This window comes from Vombatus ursinus, unplaced genomic scaffold (genome assembly GCF_900497805.2).
Source record: "Vombatus ursinus unplaced genomic scaffold, bare-nosed wombat genome assembly UNPS02014893.1, whole genome shotgun sequence".
NCBI lineage: Eukaryota > Metazoa > Chordata > Mammalia > Diprotodontia > Vombatidae > Vombatus > Vombatus ursinus.
The window spans coordinates 8,806,766-8,825,631 of record NW_020954671.1 but is presented as its reverse complement, the minus strand read 5'-3'; the positions used below and the strand labels follow the sequence as shown (position 1 = coordinate 8,825,631).

Genomic DNA, 18,866 nt, shown 5'->3' with positions numbered 1-18,866 from the left:
TTTTCTTTTTGATCCTCACACAATAACCTTGTGAGATAGATAGTATATAGATAGCATAGTTGTGTTTTTTAACAGATGAGGAAACTGAGGCTTAGAGAGGGAAAGTTATTTCCACATGATCACACAGCAGTCAGAACCAGAATGCAAAGCTAAGTATCTAGACTCCTAGTCCAGCCCCCTTCCACTACCTCACACCAAGAGAGTTTAAAGACTTATGGTTGAATTTTTCTATCTCTGTGACCTTGGGCAAGTCACTTTAATTCTCCATGCCTCAGTTTTAGCATCTGAAAAATGAAAATAGTACTTGTACTATCTACTTCATATGGTGGACATGAAGAAAGCATTTTATAAACTTTGAAGTGCTCTATAAATATAAATTATTATCACACCACAGATGCCCACAGATGACATTAAAAATGGAAAATGTTGTCAGTCAGTTTCATCAATATATTCATTAAAAGACACAAGAATACCAAATGACACATATCAAAGTAGAACTGAGGAATAGTGGACAGAGTGCTGGACTTGGAACAAGGAAGACCATGGTTCAAATTCTGCCTTTGGCAATCATAAGACAAAATATCACTATCTCCCTTTGGAGACTAAAGTATTCATAAAGCATGTTAAAGATAAATATTTATTCTATTATCAACTGTATATGAGTCATGAATCTGCTATTAATTTTCAACATCTGAATACTTACACAGATGTTTTATTGTTGCTGTTACACTTGTCTCTTAACTTCATAGCTATTGTAACAGCTTTTTTTCTCCCTTTAATATAAGAAAATCAAAGATTACTTCTTACCAATCACCTCACCCTGCTACTGAGTCAGGAACATTAAGAAAATAGTATTTAAAATGACAGATTGGAAGCATAACCACTGTTCACATTGGGCATGACAACTCTAAAAACAATCTTTCAGGGACAACTTAGAGCATCCGGGCAGCTGTTCAGTAGCCATTCTTATCACATGACCAGCCCTAGGTAGTGAACTGCCATGAACCTAGTTTAGATAGAAATTGAATGATTATATTCTAAATAAAATTTCAAATTGCCAGAGTTTTTATGTAGTATGCCTCCTTGTGGGCAAGAGAGGGGAAATCTAGTTAGAAACTTAAAATGATGCTAAAGTTGGTCTAAGATTAACATCCAAAGAACACTTAGTCTAATACCATTACTGTTTGCTAGGAATCTCATATGGTTTAAAAGTATATGAGTCTTTATTGTATTATGTATCTAAACACAAAATTTCTGAAGTTGTTTACACTGTTTTGTTCCAGATGAAGAGCTTATCTGAGAATATTTTCTTTATATCTCCTCATAGTAACACTTAATGTTCTTGACTTTTTAACTAATTCTTGATTAACTAAAAGACAAAAGTCCAGAATTGAGGACAGCTATTTATAAGGGGCCAACTCAATGTTTTGCACCATAAAATGGAAAACTTTGATTAAGAATCTCCAAGATGTTTGATGAGGCAGTGAACAGGTAATGATTTAGGCATCATGACATAATGGATAGAGAACTGGCCTCACAGCCAAGTTCTGCCTCTAAAATATACTAGCTATGTAATCTTGGGCAGCTAGGTGGCACAGTGGAGAGATTGCCAAGTCTGGAGTTAGGAAGACCTGAGTACTAATTTGGCCTCAGACATTAACTAACTGTACAACCCTGGGCAAGCCACTTAACCCTGTTGGGCTCAGTTTCTTCATCTGTAAAATGAGCTGGAGAAGGAAATAGCAAACCACTCCAGCATCTTTGCCAAGAAGACCCCAAATGGAGTCATGAAGAGTTGGACACAGATAAAACAACTGAACCGCAACATATAACCTTGGGCAAGTCACTTAAACTCTCAGAGTTCTAGGCAATTCTCTAAACCTATAAGTTGCAGAGAAGGAAGTTTTCTGATCAGGAATTCTCCATGACAACGAAACCACAAGTTCCGTCCCCATTCCTATCACTTACTATTACTAATAATGATAATTCCCTTAAAACCCAACCCATAATCATAGTTCATAAGGATCATAAAATGAAGGTGGAGTGGGTAGGGAATGGAAAAGTAAGAGAATGCCAGCCAGGGTGATATACCACGTAGACGCTATGTGCCCTGAGGCCATTAAAGTATCTGTGAAGGTCTGGCAGGAACTCTGAAGCATTGACCCTTTGGGCTTTCACAATACTCCTGAATGGATTAGCAAATAAGTGGCATAGCATAAGGTCATGGTCTGGCTTATTCAGTTATTCAGAACCGTCATAATGAGAAACATGACATGGAAGAAAGGAGAACAACTGGCATTCCTTCATGCTCCAGTACCACAAAAAGGCAAGATACAGTAGAACAAATCAAAGATACCAATACCGCACTTGCTGGAAATGGTTCAGAGCAGGCAGCATTGATCACTAAACCTGGCAAACCATGGGTACCCATTAGGTGTACTGAAGATATTAATGCTTTTATAATGTACCATAACAAACTGGAATCGGATGAGTCACTTCCTAAGCATCTCATGTTATGTTGCCTGCATTCCAGCCTCTTCTTCTCACTAGAACTGAAGACCCCAATCTTGGGACCCAAAACATTTAATATTTTCAAAATATTTCTTAAACACCTATTATGAACACCTCTATAATCAGCTGAGTTTTTACTCTACACCTACTTTGTTCCTAGCATTGTGCAGAGTCAAATGGAGGACACAAAACAAACAAGACCTGTTCCCTGGCTGCGAGCTTAAAATCTAGCTGGAGAAAGAGAAAAAAATTTATGAAAACAGATGACAATTTAGTCAATGAGCTTCAATTTAGCACTTTAAATACAATAGGCATTCAAAGAAGAGAGAGATTAACATGGACTGGGGCAGTAAGAAAATATTTCATGGGGGACTTCCCTGGGACTTGACCTGATTCTTGAGAGATGAGTAAGATTTAGATGGAGGACAAAAGATAGGCTATTTCATGCAAAAGGATGTGTGAGAGAGTTGCCTGAGCAAAGGCACTGAGCATGATGGATATGGGGTGGAAAGTCCATTGGACAAGAAGTCAGGAGACCTCTGCTTACTTATTATGATGCAATATGGGGCAAATTGCTGCATATCCCTGGGTCTCAATTTCTGTAGAATATAGGGATTTGACTAGCTAACTTTTAAGGTTCTTTTAATGACACTATTCTATTATCTATGATCTAGACCAATCTGGTTGGAGTAGAGGATACGCGTTAGGTAATGATAGGAAATAAGTTTGGATAGGGTGGGACTGGATTGTAGAGAGCCTTGAAAACCAGTTAGAGGAGTTTGGATTCGATGTAATAAGAAACAGCAAGCTGTAGTGGATTTTTGTGTAGGAGGTCGAAATGATGAAAGATGACTCCAAGTCATCTATCCTGTGAGAAAAAAAAATAGTATTATTACAACATTACATGATAGAATTATTATAATATATTATTATCACATTACAGGATACTATATAATGATCACTGAAGTATAATGATAGGGTTGACTGAAATGATTCCTAAGATTCCTTCTACTTCCAAAATTCTGTGATTCTTTGTTCCCATTGCTGACGCCAAAGCACTGAAACTTCTCAAGTACTAAAGAAAGAATTCAGTTATGCTTACCATGCAGTACTTATTAACTAGAAAAGTCAACTAATACATTTTAGAATTTTTTTTAAACAAAACAAATAGCATTAAAGTATCATCAAGGAAATGAATGGAGAATGTGGCAAGAATAAAGAATAATCCAATAAATAGCCTGGTATCCACAAAATGTGAAAAGCTCTAAGAGTCCTTTAGTAAAATAAGTGGGTCATTTGTGGAAGATTATTAAGATAATAATGAAGAGAATGGAATAGAATGGGAAGTCCTGGATAGACTGTAATCTGTGTTGATGGAGGTAACCACATTGACAATACAAACAAATTTCTTTAAGTATAGAAATATTTTAACAAGACTTAAAAAAAATTGAATATTCCATTGTCAAAGGATTCAAGCTAATTCAAGTCTTAGTATATTATCATCATAAATATAAAGAATGGAAACAATTTGATTCCTAACCAGACTGAATAAATTAGATAAAAATAGATTTCAGGCCCTTAGCTGAATCAATCAATTTACCATATAACAACAAAGCATTCACTAAACATCTACTGTGCTAGGTGTGCTACAGCCCACCGTGCTAGGCTCCAGAGATTCAAAGATAAAAAAATGAAATAGTCCTTCCCCTCAAGGATTTACATTCTATTGAAGGAAATAGCATGCACATGTATAAATGTATATAGCAGTCATACCAAATAAATAGAAAGTAATTTGTGAGGGAGACATTAGTAGATGAAGGGGTTAGAAAAGGCCTCAAGTAGATGGTGGGACCTGAGCTCAATTTTAAAGGAAGCTAGTTTGTTTATCCTCTTCAAAGGATGCTACTGGTTAATTATGGGTTCAAGCTTAAAGTGTTAGCTGGCAGAAAAGGATTACTTGCAACTAACTCTTCAAGTCTTTCTTCAAAAAGCTCTCTAGTAATTCAGAATGTTCCAAAAGTGTGAGTGAAGTTTTAAGCACCAAAAAGCACTAAGACTTTTAGGACACTTTTATGTGAAGGCTTGCGACAAGGATACATGTCTTTAAACCTGTAAAATAATATACGAAAGGTAATAGAAAACAAAATGAGTTTGTTCATTTCCTTTCTTTATGAAGAATAGTATACCCCAGAGTTTTAAAAGTTTAGTGGGGCTTGGGTAGATAGTGATAAAGATGAAAAGAATGAAGGGGAAAGGAGTTCCAAAGAGAAACGGGAAGGTGAAAAAGGAACAGGAATAAAGGAAGATTTAAATGGTGTGTTAGGCAATGAAGCAGCTCCTTGGTTGTTTGCATGGGATGGGAGTGAGAGTAAGTGAGGAGGACAGCTTATGAGTCTATACATAGTTTTGACCATTTTCTTTATAGAATCTGTCTCTGGAAGAAGGCTGTTATATGAATGGAGCTTAAATAAGAAAACAGTATACTTAAAGGAGAGAAACTTTATGAGAATTATAAAACTTTGAGCTAAGTATGTGACAGTTTTAACATTTATTTAGTCTGTTCCCATTAATTCTAAATTTATATACAAAATTCTCCCAATTTTAAGACAATTTGAAAATAATCTATCATTAGAAAATTCAGGGGTGATCCTAAATCTTGAAAAATAATGTAAAAACATAATCAAAGGACTGATATCAAAATGTTAACTGTTACAAACTAGATTTGTAGATATAGGTAAGGTCTTCCAACAATAAGTGATAAGGTATACAGAATTCTTTTTCATCATAAAGTGCTATGTAAATGCAAGCTATTGTCAATTTTTATTTCTTCATGGATACTTTTAATCCTCACAATATTATAGGCATTGATAACTATCTTTTTTTTAAATCCTAGGAATAGAAGTGGATTTTTTTCAGAGTAGAAAGTTCATGGACAGCTAGATGGTACAGCGGATAGAGTGCTGGTCCTGGAGTCAGGGAGCCCTGAAATCAAATGTGACCTCAGATATTTTCTAGCTGTGTGACCCTGGGCAAGTTATTTAACTCTGTTTGCCTCAGTTTCCTCATCAGTAAAATGAGCTGGAGAAGGAAATGGTAAACCACTCCAGTATCTTTGCCAAGAAAACCCCAAATGAGGTCACAAAAAATTGGACATGACTGAAAATGACACAATGACAAAAGAAAGTTTATAGTTTAACCATCACTGGATAAGTTTCCCTGCTGGGCAGCAGGTAACAGATTAATACTAAACTTCAAACTCTGTTTAAATTACATATTTATATTTTCCTATTGAATAATGTCTTTTTGAACTTCCTATGAATGACTTTAATGGTTCTTTAAAGGTATATTTCTAAAGTATTGCTTCAGTTCATTTTGCAAAAAATGCTTGTACAGTAGTAGTACAGACAGTAATCTTCAGAGGTCAAGTAAGATAAATTTACATTTTAGTTTTTTAAGTTGCTTTCCTAAGAAGAGAAAATGTTCAAGGCTAAAAGTTTTGGTTTTTTTTACACTTGCCTGTTGCTTTCAAATAGTATCTATAGAGAACTCAAGGTAGTAACAACAAAAATAACACTTTTTTTTGGCCTTTAGACTTCCCTCCAAGGGAATCAAAGTTCTATGGTACAACATCCTAGTCATCCTTCCAATATTCCATTTTTATACTGCAGCTTTTATTTCAACTAGTGAAAGGTTATTTAACCAGCTAGTTGCAGACCTGTGGGTAGTATACAGCCCTTCTGACTAATACACTTAAATTCATTTAGTCTTAAAATCTCTCCACCAAGGATCTCTCCAAATCAAGCATAGATTACTTGGAAACAAATTGCTTTAAAAAAATAGTAAGAAATGAATTCATCCTTGCAAAAAAAAACGCCTATCACAGAACTATATGTATTTGAATCCAATAATATATTTCAATTTCAATTAAATTTTAATATAAATTTGTTATAAACAGGTCAATGTGAAAAAAGTAAAAGTAACAGTGCTTGTTCTCTTCCCCAGGCTTCCTGCTGTTTATAGTTAAAACTTTGTCACCATTATTTACAAATATTTATTTGCACCAAATGTACAATACCAGGCACTTCAAGTTTTGTCAAGCAAATCAAAAGTACAAAGCTCGTAATTTTTCCTCTTCAATAAACTCATAGGTCCAGATACTCATTCTCCTCTCATTTTCTGCCCCCATTAACTTCAAAGAGAACATTACATTCTGGAAAAAATCTGCTGGCGCAAAAAGAACTTGAATTTAGCCCTAAGAGACAGAATAGGTCAGCCCTCTATAAATTAAGTCCTTCCCTATTTCTCTACCATCTTTGGTCTTAAAAAGTGCATGTGATTCAGAATTCCTTGGGCAAAATTTGAAAAGAAAGGCTTTGTCTAAAGGGCCCTTCCTTTCCTCACAACCAAACTAATTTTCTTCCTTTTCTTCTTCAAACATCAGTCCACAAGTTAATCTGCTTCATGAAGTCAGGCATAACTTCTTGTTTCACTTGTTCAATCATGTCCAACTCTTCGTGGCCCTATTTGGGGTTTTCTTGACAAAGATACTGGAGTGGTTTACCATTTCCCTTTCCAGCTCATTTTAAAAATGAGGAAAATGGAGGCAGAATTAAGTGACTTGCCCAGGGTCACATGGCTTGTAAGTGTCTGAGGCAAGAGTTGAACTCCAGAAGATGAATCCTCCTGACTCCAGGTCATGGATAGCACTCTCTCCATGGTGCCACCTACCTGGTAGTCATAACCACTCCCACTCATATCTAGTGATCTCATTCTCTTACTACCTCATTCACAATTTCATACAGCTTTTCCACCTATCTTTGTTTATAGCTTCTTTTATGTCTTTACATATCTTTATCCTACACTTTGCTAATTCCACTGAATTACAAAAACAATATTTTCTCTTTGGAATCAGACTATTCCAGTATTTGCTGGGTGAGTTAGTATCAGATTTTTTGTATTTTTGGAAAGGAAGAAAGAAGAAATGATATCCAAATGATCTATGGAAGAAACCTCAAAGATGATCAACTCCAACCTTTTAATTTTTGACAAACAGGCCACGGGGTAGCTAGGTGGTGCAGTGGATGGAGCACTGGCCTTGAAGTCAGGAAGACCTGTGTTCAAATCTGGCCTCAGACAATTTACACTTACTATCTGTGTGACCTTGGGCAAGTCACTTAACCCCATTGCCTGGCAAAACAAAAAAAAAAGACAGGCCTTTTACAACTTCTTGAGCAACTAGGTTGTTTTCTCTGTTTGCCTCTTAGGGTTGTTCACTCAAGTTCCCTCACAGTGATGAAATGGATTCAGACTGTCTCTCCCTAATTGTAACTTAAAATATTATGTGTACTCCATATTTTAAAAACAATGGAACTGAGGCCCAGAAGTGCTCAGTGACTTGCCCAAGATAACACAGCCAGTTAACAGCAGAGCTGGGACTAAAGATTGGTTCTCCTTTCCAGGTAAATGTTTTCTCACTACTCAACTAAAGCAAAAGAACTAATATTTGGGGATTTTAGAAGACAGGGATTTTCAAGTAAAAATTATCATATTGTCTCTGAAAGAGATTTAGCAAGTCCAAAAATCTCTTCAAAGGTTTCAGTCATGTACTGCATATCTTCATTGCAGCTAGGTGGCTCAGTGGGTAGGGTCAGGGAGATTTGAATTCAAATCCTGCCTCAGATATTTACTGGCTGTTTGACTCCGGACAAGCAACTTAACCTCTCAGTCTCAGTTTCCTCATCTGTAAACTTGGGTTAATATTCATCTTCAACTTTCCAAGGCTGTTGGATCAAATGAGATTAAAAGAGCTAAAAGCACTTTGTGCCATATATAGGCTATTGCTATCACTGCAGTGCCTTCAGCTAAATGAATTTTTTGAATGGGAAATTGAGCATATCATATATTCCGGTCTGGGCCAACTGGACAATTCCATGAAACAAACATGCCTTAAGCTTGTGGAACCAAAACCTCATCTGGTCAAAGGTATTTAGACTTCCACAAGCTCCTTTTCTTCAAATGAACTTTTTGAAAACTGGGGGTGATTTCCCCCCCACCCCCATTCAGAAGCTGTCTTTTAAGTGAAGCGTTCAACACCAGAGCCTTCCTAGTCCAGTAAATTCCACAGTTCCAATACTGGTTTCATCATCGCGGTCACATTAGCATTTTAGAGGCATCCCCCGCGAGTCACCCCTTTTAGTAGCAGGTAGCAGGTGCGTGCTTGTCCTCTTCTTAGTCCTGTTTAGCCTTTGATCCTACAGTAAGAGGGACGAGTGCACCTCGACGTTCGCCAGTTAGGTCAGGGTAGGGCTTGTTCCCTCTTCCATTGGCATCCCCCAGACTGGCTCTAAGGTTGCTATGACTCCTCTTCTCCAGCCTCCTACGAAATGAAACCAATGAACCCTATGAGCTTGGGGAGAAGGGCCGGGAGGGCGCAAGGAAAGGAGAAGTGATACAGTTATTTTTCGAAACAAATCACCCCGATACAATATGGCCAGGCCTTCAGAGGCTTCAAAGTAAAGCAAAAACCAAAAAAACAAAAACAAAAACTAGGCAGCAACCAAGCAACCCTTTCCCTCCATCCCTCCCACGCAGAGCAGCAATCCCTTCCCCCAATCGCGGCGCCGGAACGCCCTCCTCCCCCACCCCTGCCCGCGCCAGTTTTCGCCCGGTCCCTTCCGCGCCCCCGCCCTTTCTGTGGGGGCGAGAACTGGCGGGAGGCGCGCGAGCGCGTGCTGGCGGAGCAGCCCCGGCGGCGGCCGAGTAGGCGAGGAGAGGGAGGGGGACAGGGGAGCGGTGAGGGCGGGAGCGCGGGCGGCCGCCGTTGAGGCCTGGGGTGCCGTCGTCACACAGCGGAGCCGAGCAGGCAGGGGCAGGCACTGCGGCCGCTCGCGCTCGCGCTCGCGCTTCAGCCGCCGCCGCCGCCGCCGCTGCCTGCGCGGCGCCGGGACACAGCCCCCACCCCATCCCCGGGCCGGGCGGCCGGGCAGCGCCGAGAGCGCCGGGGGATCCCGTTATCATGTCGCTGAGACAGCGCCTGGCCGCGCTGCTGGTCTGCCTGCGGGACCCGCAAAAAGTGGCCAGCTTCCAGCGGCTGTGCGGGGTGGAAGAGGCGCGGCCGGCAGGGGCAGACGCTCCGCCGCGGAGAGAGCCGGGGACGGCTCCGGAGGACAGGGGCAGCCGCAATCTGGAGGGCGGCGGGGGCAAGCTGCGAGGCTGCGGCGCCCGGAACGGCGTGAGGAATGGGCTGCCGGAGGCCGGCGGGGACCCGGCCACGGCCACGGCTACGGCCACGGCCACGGCCACAGCGGGGGAGCGCGGGAGCAAGGCTACCCTCCACAACAGAACGCAGGGTCTGCGGCGCAACTCCCTCACCGGGGAGGAAGGGGAAGTGTACGGAGTGCGGAACTGGCTCCTCTTCTACTTGTTCTCCTTTGGCACCGAGTTGGGCAACGAGCTCTTCTACATCACCTTCTTCCCCTTCTGGATCTGGAACCTGGATGCCCTGGTGGGCCGGAGGCTCGTGGTCATGTGGGTCCTGGTCATGTACCTGGGCCAGTGTGCCAAAGACGTCATCCGATGGCCCCGGCCCGCGTCGCCGCCCGTGGTCAAGTTAGAGGTTTTCTATAACTCGGAGTACAGCATGCCCTCCACCCATGCCATGTCTGGCACAGCCATTCCCATCTCCCTTGTCCTCCTCACCTACGGCCGCTGGCAGGTAAACGTGCCCTTCCCTCTCCCTCCCTCCTTTCCTCTTCCTTCCCTTTCCTTTCTTTTTTCGTCTTTTCCTTTCCCGACCTTTCCGTTCCCTTCTTCTTCATACCCTTTTCTCTTCCCTCCACTTCCCAGCCCGTCCTGTACCTTCTCGTCCCTTCCCCCGCCATCTACTTCTGCCTTCCTGGAGGGACAAGGTTTGCTTGGGGGCCGATTCGTATCCGGCTGGATGGTTGAGGTTGAACTGGGGGGAGGAGGAGTTCATATGTAGTTTGAGAAGTCAGTCAACTAAAGCATTTAACTAGTGTGCCTGGCACTGAGCTGTGTGCTGGGGATACAGAGAAAAGCAAAAGACAATCCCTGCTCTCAGGGAGCTCACAGTCTCGTGGAGGAAAACCACAGTGCAAAAAAAAAAAAAAAACCGTAGGTGCAAACAAGATCTTTACAGGATAAATTGGGATCGGTCTCTGGGGGAAGGAACTAAGATTAAGGACTAGGGAAAGCTTCTTGTAGGAAGTGGGACTTGAGCCTAAAAGACTAAGGGAATCTGGAAAGCCTGGAGGCTCAAATGAAGAGGAGGGGGGCGGGTAGGGTAAGGTGGGGAGTTTAGTTGAAATCCGCCGCATTAAGTTGCTTACTTTTGCTCGTTTGAGTTTTGACTAGCTCCCTTCCAAATGATGTCCTTCCCATAGGTTTGCAGCCAGTCGATGTGTAATTATTCTAGGAGCACTTATAGGTCCCAGCATCAAAAAAACAAATCTTCCCCTAGATTTCAGGGAAGCGAACAGTTCTTAATGTGTTCATGGGCTTCCTGTTGAGATGCTCTTACTAAAATTTCTGACCATAGATTAAATTTATATAGGGAAGACACATAAATACCCGAACTCTCAGGGTAATTGGTTAAGACCCAAGCAATATGACTCAGCCCATAAAATGAATTAGTATGCAAAGGCTTTCTTTTCTGTGACAATACGACATGAGTATAATTTCAAAATGTACTTCTACAAGTCAGGAATGTTAGTACTAGGCATACTATGAAGGACTGAAAATGCGGTTAGAGTTAATGGAATACAGTAGACTTGGAAACTGTTTTTAAAGGGGTGTGGTTGTTATTTGCTTGTAGGCTAAGAGCATTTTACTTCTGGATCACTAGTTTCATTTGCTGAACTACTTTTTATTGTTGCAGAATCTGTAAAATGTGTTTTTTTAAATGTATTTTGAGTAGGATGTGCCTTCCAACTTCAAATTAGTTATGCTATGATAATTTTAAGGAATCCACAGATTAGATAATAAATATGGTTATTGGTCACTTAAGAATATGGACAAACTTTTCTCCTAAGAGTGGATTTTTAAAATGTTAATTATCTCATTTGTCTTCCGGTACTCCATTTTTCCTTCTTCATGAATGTTCCTCCTTTTTATTTTTTTATAACCATCTTTTTCCTTCATAAAGTACATGTGTAGGATATTATATCTGCTTTTTATGCCTTTTCCTAAGTTCTAAAGAAGAGGTACTGCAGACCAATCAAGCTTTAATAGTAAAATGCATCATATTATATCTTGTAGGATGATCTTTCTAAGGATGAAAACTTTTATTTTCCTTTGCTGTTTCAAAAAACAAACAAATTACCTAAAGTTGCGGTATACATTCTCACTAAAACCCCCATTAAAAGCTGCCTCACTATTATCGTAGATTTGGTTAATACTGGTAGATGAAATAATTTCTCCTGTGTATTCTAGTACATCTCTGTTGATGTAACAATAGCTTATAAAATGTCTCTTAACATTAATCACTTCTTTGCAGAATTTTAGATCTAGTCTAATCAACGTCGTTTTACAACTTAAGGAAACAGAAGCCTGAAGAAGTTGAGCCACATAGTCAGGGCCACGCAGAAAGTAGTAACAAAGCTAATATTTGACAGAGCTGGGACTAGAATCTGGCTCTTCTGACTTCCAGTACAGAGTTTCATTCACTATGCTAGTAACAGGATTCTGACTTGTTAATGATCTATCCACCACACATGGCAACAGATTTCTGCTGTGGAGGTGGCAGTTTTTAAGTGATAATTCAGATCTTAAAGTGGTACTCACATCTTTTTGCTTCTGTCAGTGAACACTGTAAATCTTTCAAAGTAAAATTAACACTTCCTGATTTAAGCGTCATCATTGAAGAAGGGGGTTTAGATTGTCTTGGAATGCTACTTATATCTGTAAATGGGCTTTTACTTTTTTTTTTTGCTATACTCATATTTTTGCATCACAGAATCCTAGAAACTCTGAGGTAGAAGGGACCTCTGAGGCCATTTAGTTAAATCCCATACCTGCCTGACCAAGAATCCCCTCTGCTACATAACCGTCAAGTAATCATCTGGTCTTTGAAGGCCTTCAGTGAGGAAAAACAAACTACCACCTAAAACGCCCCATACCTCTTTTGGGTAGCTCTGTTAGGGAGTTTTTTCTAATATCAAGCCTAAATTTTACTTTTATCTAACTACACGCATTGATCTTAGTTCTGACTTCTGGGCTAAGCAAAACAAGTCTAACCCTTCTTCCACATTAATTATAGCCCTTTAGACACTTGAAGATAGGTCTCATGTGCAACCTAAGTCTTTTCACATTGTGAAAAGTACATAGTGCTATAGCACATTGTGTACAGTACTTCTACGAAGAACCTCTTCTTAATCGCCTTCATTCAGTAGTTATTTGTGTTCTAATTCATGTTAACAGGTAAGAAAGACTAGTTCTGTTTTTGTCCATTCATGCAGAGCAAATGCTGTTCACTGGTCTTTAGACACTAACATGAAATATGAGTCATTTATGGAGCATAAATCTTGATATTTTGACACCAGGTTTATTTGAATCAAGGTGCAACTTTTTTGTCCAGCTTAGAATATTTTATTTGTAAGTTGACCTTTTAAGTTTTTTGGGGGGTGGTTATAATGAAGACTTTTATTGACTTTAAAGTTGTTTTTATTTGTTTGTTTGTTTTTGCTTTTTGGTAAGGTGATGGGGGTTAAGTGATTTGCCCAGGGTCACGCAGCTGGTAAGTGTTAAGTGTCTGGGGCTGGATTTGAACTCAGGTCCTCCTTACTCCAAGGCCAGAGCTCTATTCACTGCGCCACCTGACTGCCCCTATTGACTTTAAAGTTACTAAAAATAAGCCTTGTAAAATTAGTTTTAAAACCTTTACATTTTAAAAAATCTCTTTTCAAAAATAAATGCTTTTGCATTTGAAGAAAAATTTAATTCTTAGTCGTTTTGAAAGTTCATCTAGTGAAAGTTCTGTCAGTACCAATGTGTGACTGTAGTAGAAAAAACCTACCTGATCTTTATAACTTTCTAGTCTTTTAGTAAAGTGAAAAGCCATGTGCTTGCTCTGTCTTTGAAATGCTGCAGCAGGTCAGCAACTTTGGTACTACTCACAAGGTTATCATGTTTCTGGGGATGGATGGTAAAGGGAATTCTTACCTTAAAATTGTTAAGATAGGAATCAGAAGCCAAAAAAGAAAAAAAATGCCTCATGAACCCACAGCTTACAAGTTTGATTTGAGAGCCCTCTGTTCATCAGCTGGGCTCTGTTTTCTATTTCTATATATCTATTTCCATGGCCTCTGTTCTTGAAGTTGAGTTATCATAACACCATCCCTTTTACCTTATTTGAAATAACACTTCTTTCTGCTGTCAAAATTCTGCTCAAGATTGAATGTGTGTTTGAAGTTTTTTGATTAGCCCTTCCTAATCTTATATTCATTGAACCCATTTATTCTACATCCTTGACCCCTGCACAAAATGATTGTGAACTTTTATGTGTCTCCATTTACTTGTATGATTTCCTCTGTGGATATATTCCAAAAATAAATTTTGAGGAAAAAGTAATTGATTCCCCTAAGCAACAGTATTCCTTTTTAAGCCCCACCCTCCTTAATCCTATGGAAAAATTTCTCTTGGCTCTGGAAGTAATCCTCTGCTGTTATTTGGGCTGCTGTCCAATTTAATTCTGCATTCCTAATTTGCTAGCCTTTAACAGTTATTTGTGACGTCACAATGAGAGACTGAAACTGTAGTGCCTCAAGCAGTTAATGGGCCAGGATTTATTTTTATTTTTTAAATTTTTTGCTTTAGTGCATTTGGTACAGTCATTGGCAGGGGATATTCTGAGATGAACAATTTTGACAGCCTTTGCCTTATGTTAACATTAGTGATTGCTATTCTCATTTAATTAGTTGGATTTGTGTGCAACATGAATTGGAAAGCACATTTCTCTTTATGAACATGTCACTTAATATCTACTTATTGTCAGGCACTTAACTGTGATTTTTATGTGCTATATGGCACAGTGGATATAGTACAGGGACTGGAGTCAGGAAGACTCATCTTTGAGTGAAAATCTGGCCTCGGAAGCTTACTAGCTGTGTGACCCTGGGCAAGTCACTTAACCCTGCCTTGGTTTCCTCATCTGTAAAATGAGCTGGAGAAGGAAATGGCAAACCACTGTAGTATCTTTGCCAAGAAAACCCCAAACGGGGTCCCAAAGAGTCAAATGAGACTGAAATGACTGAAAAATCATTGTGTATATGTCTGTCCTGAAATAAATATTTTTGAGTAATCTGAAATCTAGCTAGTTCCATTGATATCTTTTTAACATTTGGTTAAGCCATTCTTGCAAATGAATTCCAATTTCTTTACTTGAACTCACCCAGTTTTTAATAGTACTATTCCCAACTCCTTTGTACCTACATTTGTTGCTTTCCATAGGTATATAATTTTTTCTTTTTTTTTTTAGGCAGTTGGGGTTAAGTGACTTGCCCAGGGTCACATAGCAGTGTCAAGTGTTTAGTCTGAGGCCAGATTTGAACTCAGGTCCTCCTGACTTCAGGGCCAGTGCTCTATCCACTGCACCACCTAGCTGCCCCTTCCATAGGTATATATAAGAAACTCTCTCACATCACATTTCATCTAAGAAGTTTTTCCAGAAAAGATAGTGTAAATAAGTTTTTACTTCTTCCAAAAATTCATGCTTTTATCCCATCATCAACTTCAACAGATTTTAAAAATAGAAAATTAAAATAGCAAAACAAAACAAAATAAAATACAAAGTTAACCATAAAAGCCAGTCACCATATTAGACATAATACAGTGCTTGGGATCCACGTGTGGAAAGGAAAATGCAAGAAGTAGCAAAGGTTAATTTTTTTGGTATTTCAGTAATAACTTCTCCCTTAAAGTAGTGATTATAAAAATAACATGCCCTATCATTTCCACAAGATCAATAAGATCAATTGGGATGATGTGTGATAGAACACTTTATAACTTGAAAGTTTTATATAAATGTTAAAATTATAATTCTTCAGTAGTTCTACAGTCTCATGAACATGACCATTTCTTCCATATATGTATACTGCAACACATTCATGCTATCTCATCCTATGTGATTCTGGGTCATGTTCTCCCATATCTCTGTTACAGATGATCTGCCCAATGTGCAGAAGGTCTTCCTTTGGGTGTTATTACCTTTCATTGATAACAGTGCAGGACTCATACTGTCCATTTGTGCTATATAACTTACTTTTCCAATCATGTTTTCTCAAACACATCTTTAATGCCAGTTTTTAAATCCTTGGAAAATACTATCAGCTACTTTATCTGCCATTAATCCCTCAGTTGTCCACAACTTTGATTCTTGGAAAGATGTACTTCATACAGTATCACTGGGCGAATATTTGTGCTAAAACAATGTATTGCATTAGAGGCTTTTTTCTTCTCTCTCTCTCTGTCTCTCTCCCTCTCTCTCTCTGGTACTAGGAAAAAGGTTGGGATTGTTTAAGAATGTTTTTATTTGTTTTTGTTTTCTAAATTATGTGTAAAAACAATTTTTAATATTTTTTTAAATAATTTTTTGAGTTCCAGATTTTCTCCCTCCCTCCTTCCCCTTCCCCCTCCTTGAGAAGGTATGTACTTTAATATAGCTTATACATGTACAGTCATGCAAAACATATTTCCATATTAGCCATGTTACAAAAGAGAACACAGACCAAAAAAGAAAGGAAGAAAAACAAAGAAAGTAAAAAAGTATACTTCTATCTGCATTTAGAACCCATCAGTTCTTTCTCTGGAGGTAGATAGCATTTTTCATCATAAACTCTTTGGAATTGTTTTGTATCATTATTGCTGAAAATAGCTATGTCATTCACAGTTGATCATCATATGATATTGCAGTTACTGTATACAATGATTTCCTGGCTCTGCTCACTTTACTTTGCATCAGTTCATATAAGTCTTCCAGGTTTTTCTGAAATCATCCTGCTTGTCATTTCTTATAGCACAATAGTATTCTTATCACAATCATATACCACAACTAGTTTAGCCAATATCCAGTTGATGGGCATCCCTTCACTTTCCAGTTCTTTGCCACCACAAAAAGATCTGCTATAAATACTTTTTTACGTATAGAACCTTTTCCTATTTCTTTGATCTCTTTGAGATACAGATCTAGTAGTGGTATTGCTGGGTCAAAGGGTATGAATTATCATATCCTTTCATATCATATAGCCTTTTGAATATAGTCCTTTATTTCTCTCTATAATGATTGGGTCAGTAACTCCACCAAATAGTTCATTAGTGTCCCAATTTTTCCACATTCCTTTTCAGCATTCATCATCTTCCTTTTCTGTCATATTAGTTAATCTGATAGGTATGGAGTGGTACCTCAGGGTTGTTTTAATTTACATTTCTCTAATTAGTAGTGATTTAGAGCATTTTTTTCACGTGATTATAGATAGCTTTGATTTCTTCTTCTGAAAACTGACTATTCATATCCTTTGACCATTTATCAATTGGGGAATGACTCATTCTTAAAAAGTTAACTCATTTCTCTATATATTTGAGAAATGAGGCCTTTATATGTGGATGGCTGAAGTGGAACAAAGAAGGCTAGAGACAGGAGAGTCTGGAATCAAACAGAAGTTTAATTTCAAATTGAGGGAAATGACTTGCAAACAAGGAGGCAGATTAGACACATGTGCCAGGGCCCTGCCCGTAATGGAAGGACCTGAGGCAGTGGGGCTGAGTCTTGATTTATATACTTGTGGCTAACCAAAGAGTCAGACACTGTAGTGTAGCAAGAATAGTGAGGCACAACAGTAACAGGTAAGGCAAGGTTGTCTAGTGACAAAAAGTCCATTCACAGCAGGGCTTCATGTCTGGGCCTATTGGTGCTTGCCGGAGCTTGTAGACCGTCAGTTCTAGAAGGTGAGTGCAAAGGACTGTTGTTATGCCAAGTTCAGGACACAGCTTGCTTGCTGGATCTTAGCTCTAGGAAACAGGGTGTCTCCTAATATCTTGACACATAGTGAGTGTACATCTATCCTGTATTTGAAAACTTCCAAGGAAAATGATCTCCCTCCCCCAGGGGACCTCATTGCATTTTTTTGGATAGCTCCAATAACTAGGAAAGAGGCTAGATGGCTCAAAGAGTGCTGGGCTTGGAACCAGGAAGACCTGAGTTCAGATCCAACCTCAGACACTTCCCAGCCATGTGACCTCGGGCAAGTCATTAAACCTCTTTTTGCCTTAATCCACTGGAGAAGGAAATGGCAAATCACTCCAGTATCTTTGCCAAGAAAACCCCATGGACAGTGTTGACATGGTGGTACATGGGGTCACAAAGAGTCAGACACAACTGAATGACTGAACAGCAATGACTAGGAAAGTTTTCCCAACATCAAACTTAAATTTTCTTTTTTGTAACCTCTACCCATTGTTTCTGGTAATGTCTGTTGAGGCCTAGTCTGGTCCTCCTTCTATGTAATAGTTCTTCAACTGCTTGAACATCATTATCATGATCCTTCCTCTCCTTTGAGTCATCTCTTCTCTAGGCTAAATATAACCAATTCTTTCAACTGATCCTAATAGGGCATGAACTGGAGACCATTTGGCCAGAGAAAGAACTCCAGGAAATCTCTGTGTAATTGGAGTCTCCTATCATTGTTATATTTTGCCTCTGTGCAAGGCTTGTAATCAGTTATCCAAACTCCTCATCTTACTCCTTTTTCTGCTCAAGTGGTCTGTAGTATATACTCCAATGAGGAAAATTGCTTCTGTTTCCTTTTTTCTTTGTCCAAATGGCTTTCCATCATCCTTCATTAGGAATTACTCATCTCTATATTTTAAACCATTTAAATGGCTTCTGAGGTTCCTACCAACTCTGGAATACTGGGGTCTCAGATGAATCTACCAATTAGGTATAACCATGGCAAATAGTGTCACAGGTGTTATAGGTATATAAATTTCAGAAATTGTGAGATATCTGTATGCACATATATACATATATATATCACATGTACAGCTCATATATGCATATATGTATATTTTTTGTATATTTTTATCATGTGGCTTCAATTATACAAGACCAGTTCTTATATTCCCTTATAAAGGGCAGGCACAACATTAAGTATGTTCTAGTACCATAGGAAGTTATAGACCTGGAAGTGATTTTAGAGATCATTTATTTAAATATTTTTGTTCTATATATGAAAAAAATTGAGGCCCAGAGTAGTAAAGTACAAGTTTAAAAAAATAGAATAGGTCATAATAAGACAGTTCTTGCTTTATGTAAATGGACAGTTTCACAAACCTCTATGTAAAGT

The 18,866-nt window shown here is 39.0% G+C and overlaps 1 protein-coding gene across 1 annotated transcript in view; it reads left to right on the top strand.

The window, feature by feature from the left end:
• The first annotated feature begins 9,492 nt into the window (after nt 1-9,492).
• SGPP1 (sphingosine-1-phosphate phosphatase 1) overlaps nt 9,493-18,866 on the top strand; it is a 44,961-nt gene continuing 35,587 nt past the window's right edge. The window contains exon 1 of the mRNA XM_027842884.1: nt 9,493-10,225. Within this exon, the coding sequence (XP_027698685.1) occupies nt 9,527-10,225 (699 nt within the window). The 5' untranslated portion in view covers nt 9,493-9,526. The remainder of the gene's footprint in view (nt 10,226-18,866) is intronic.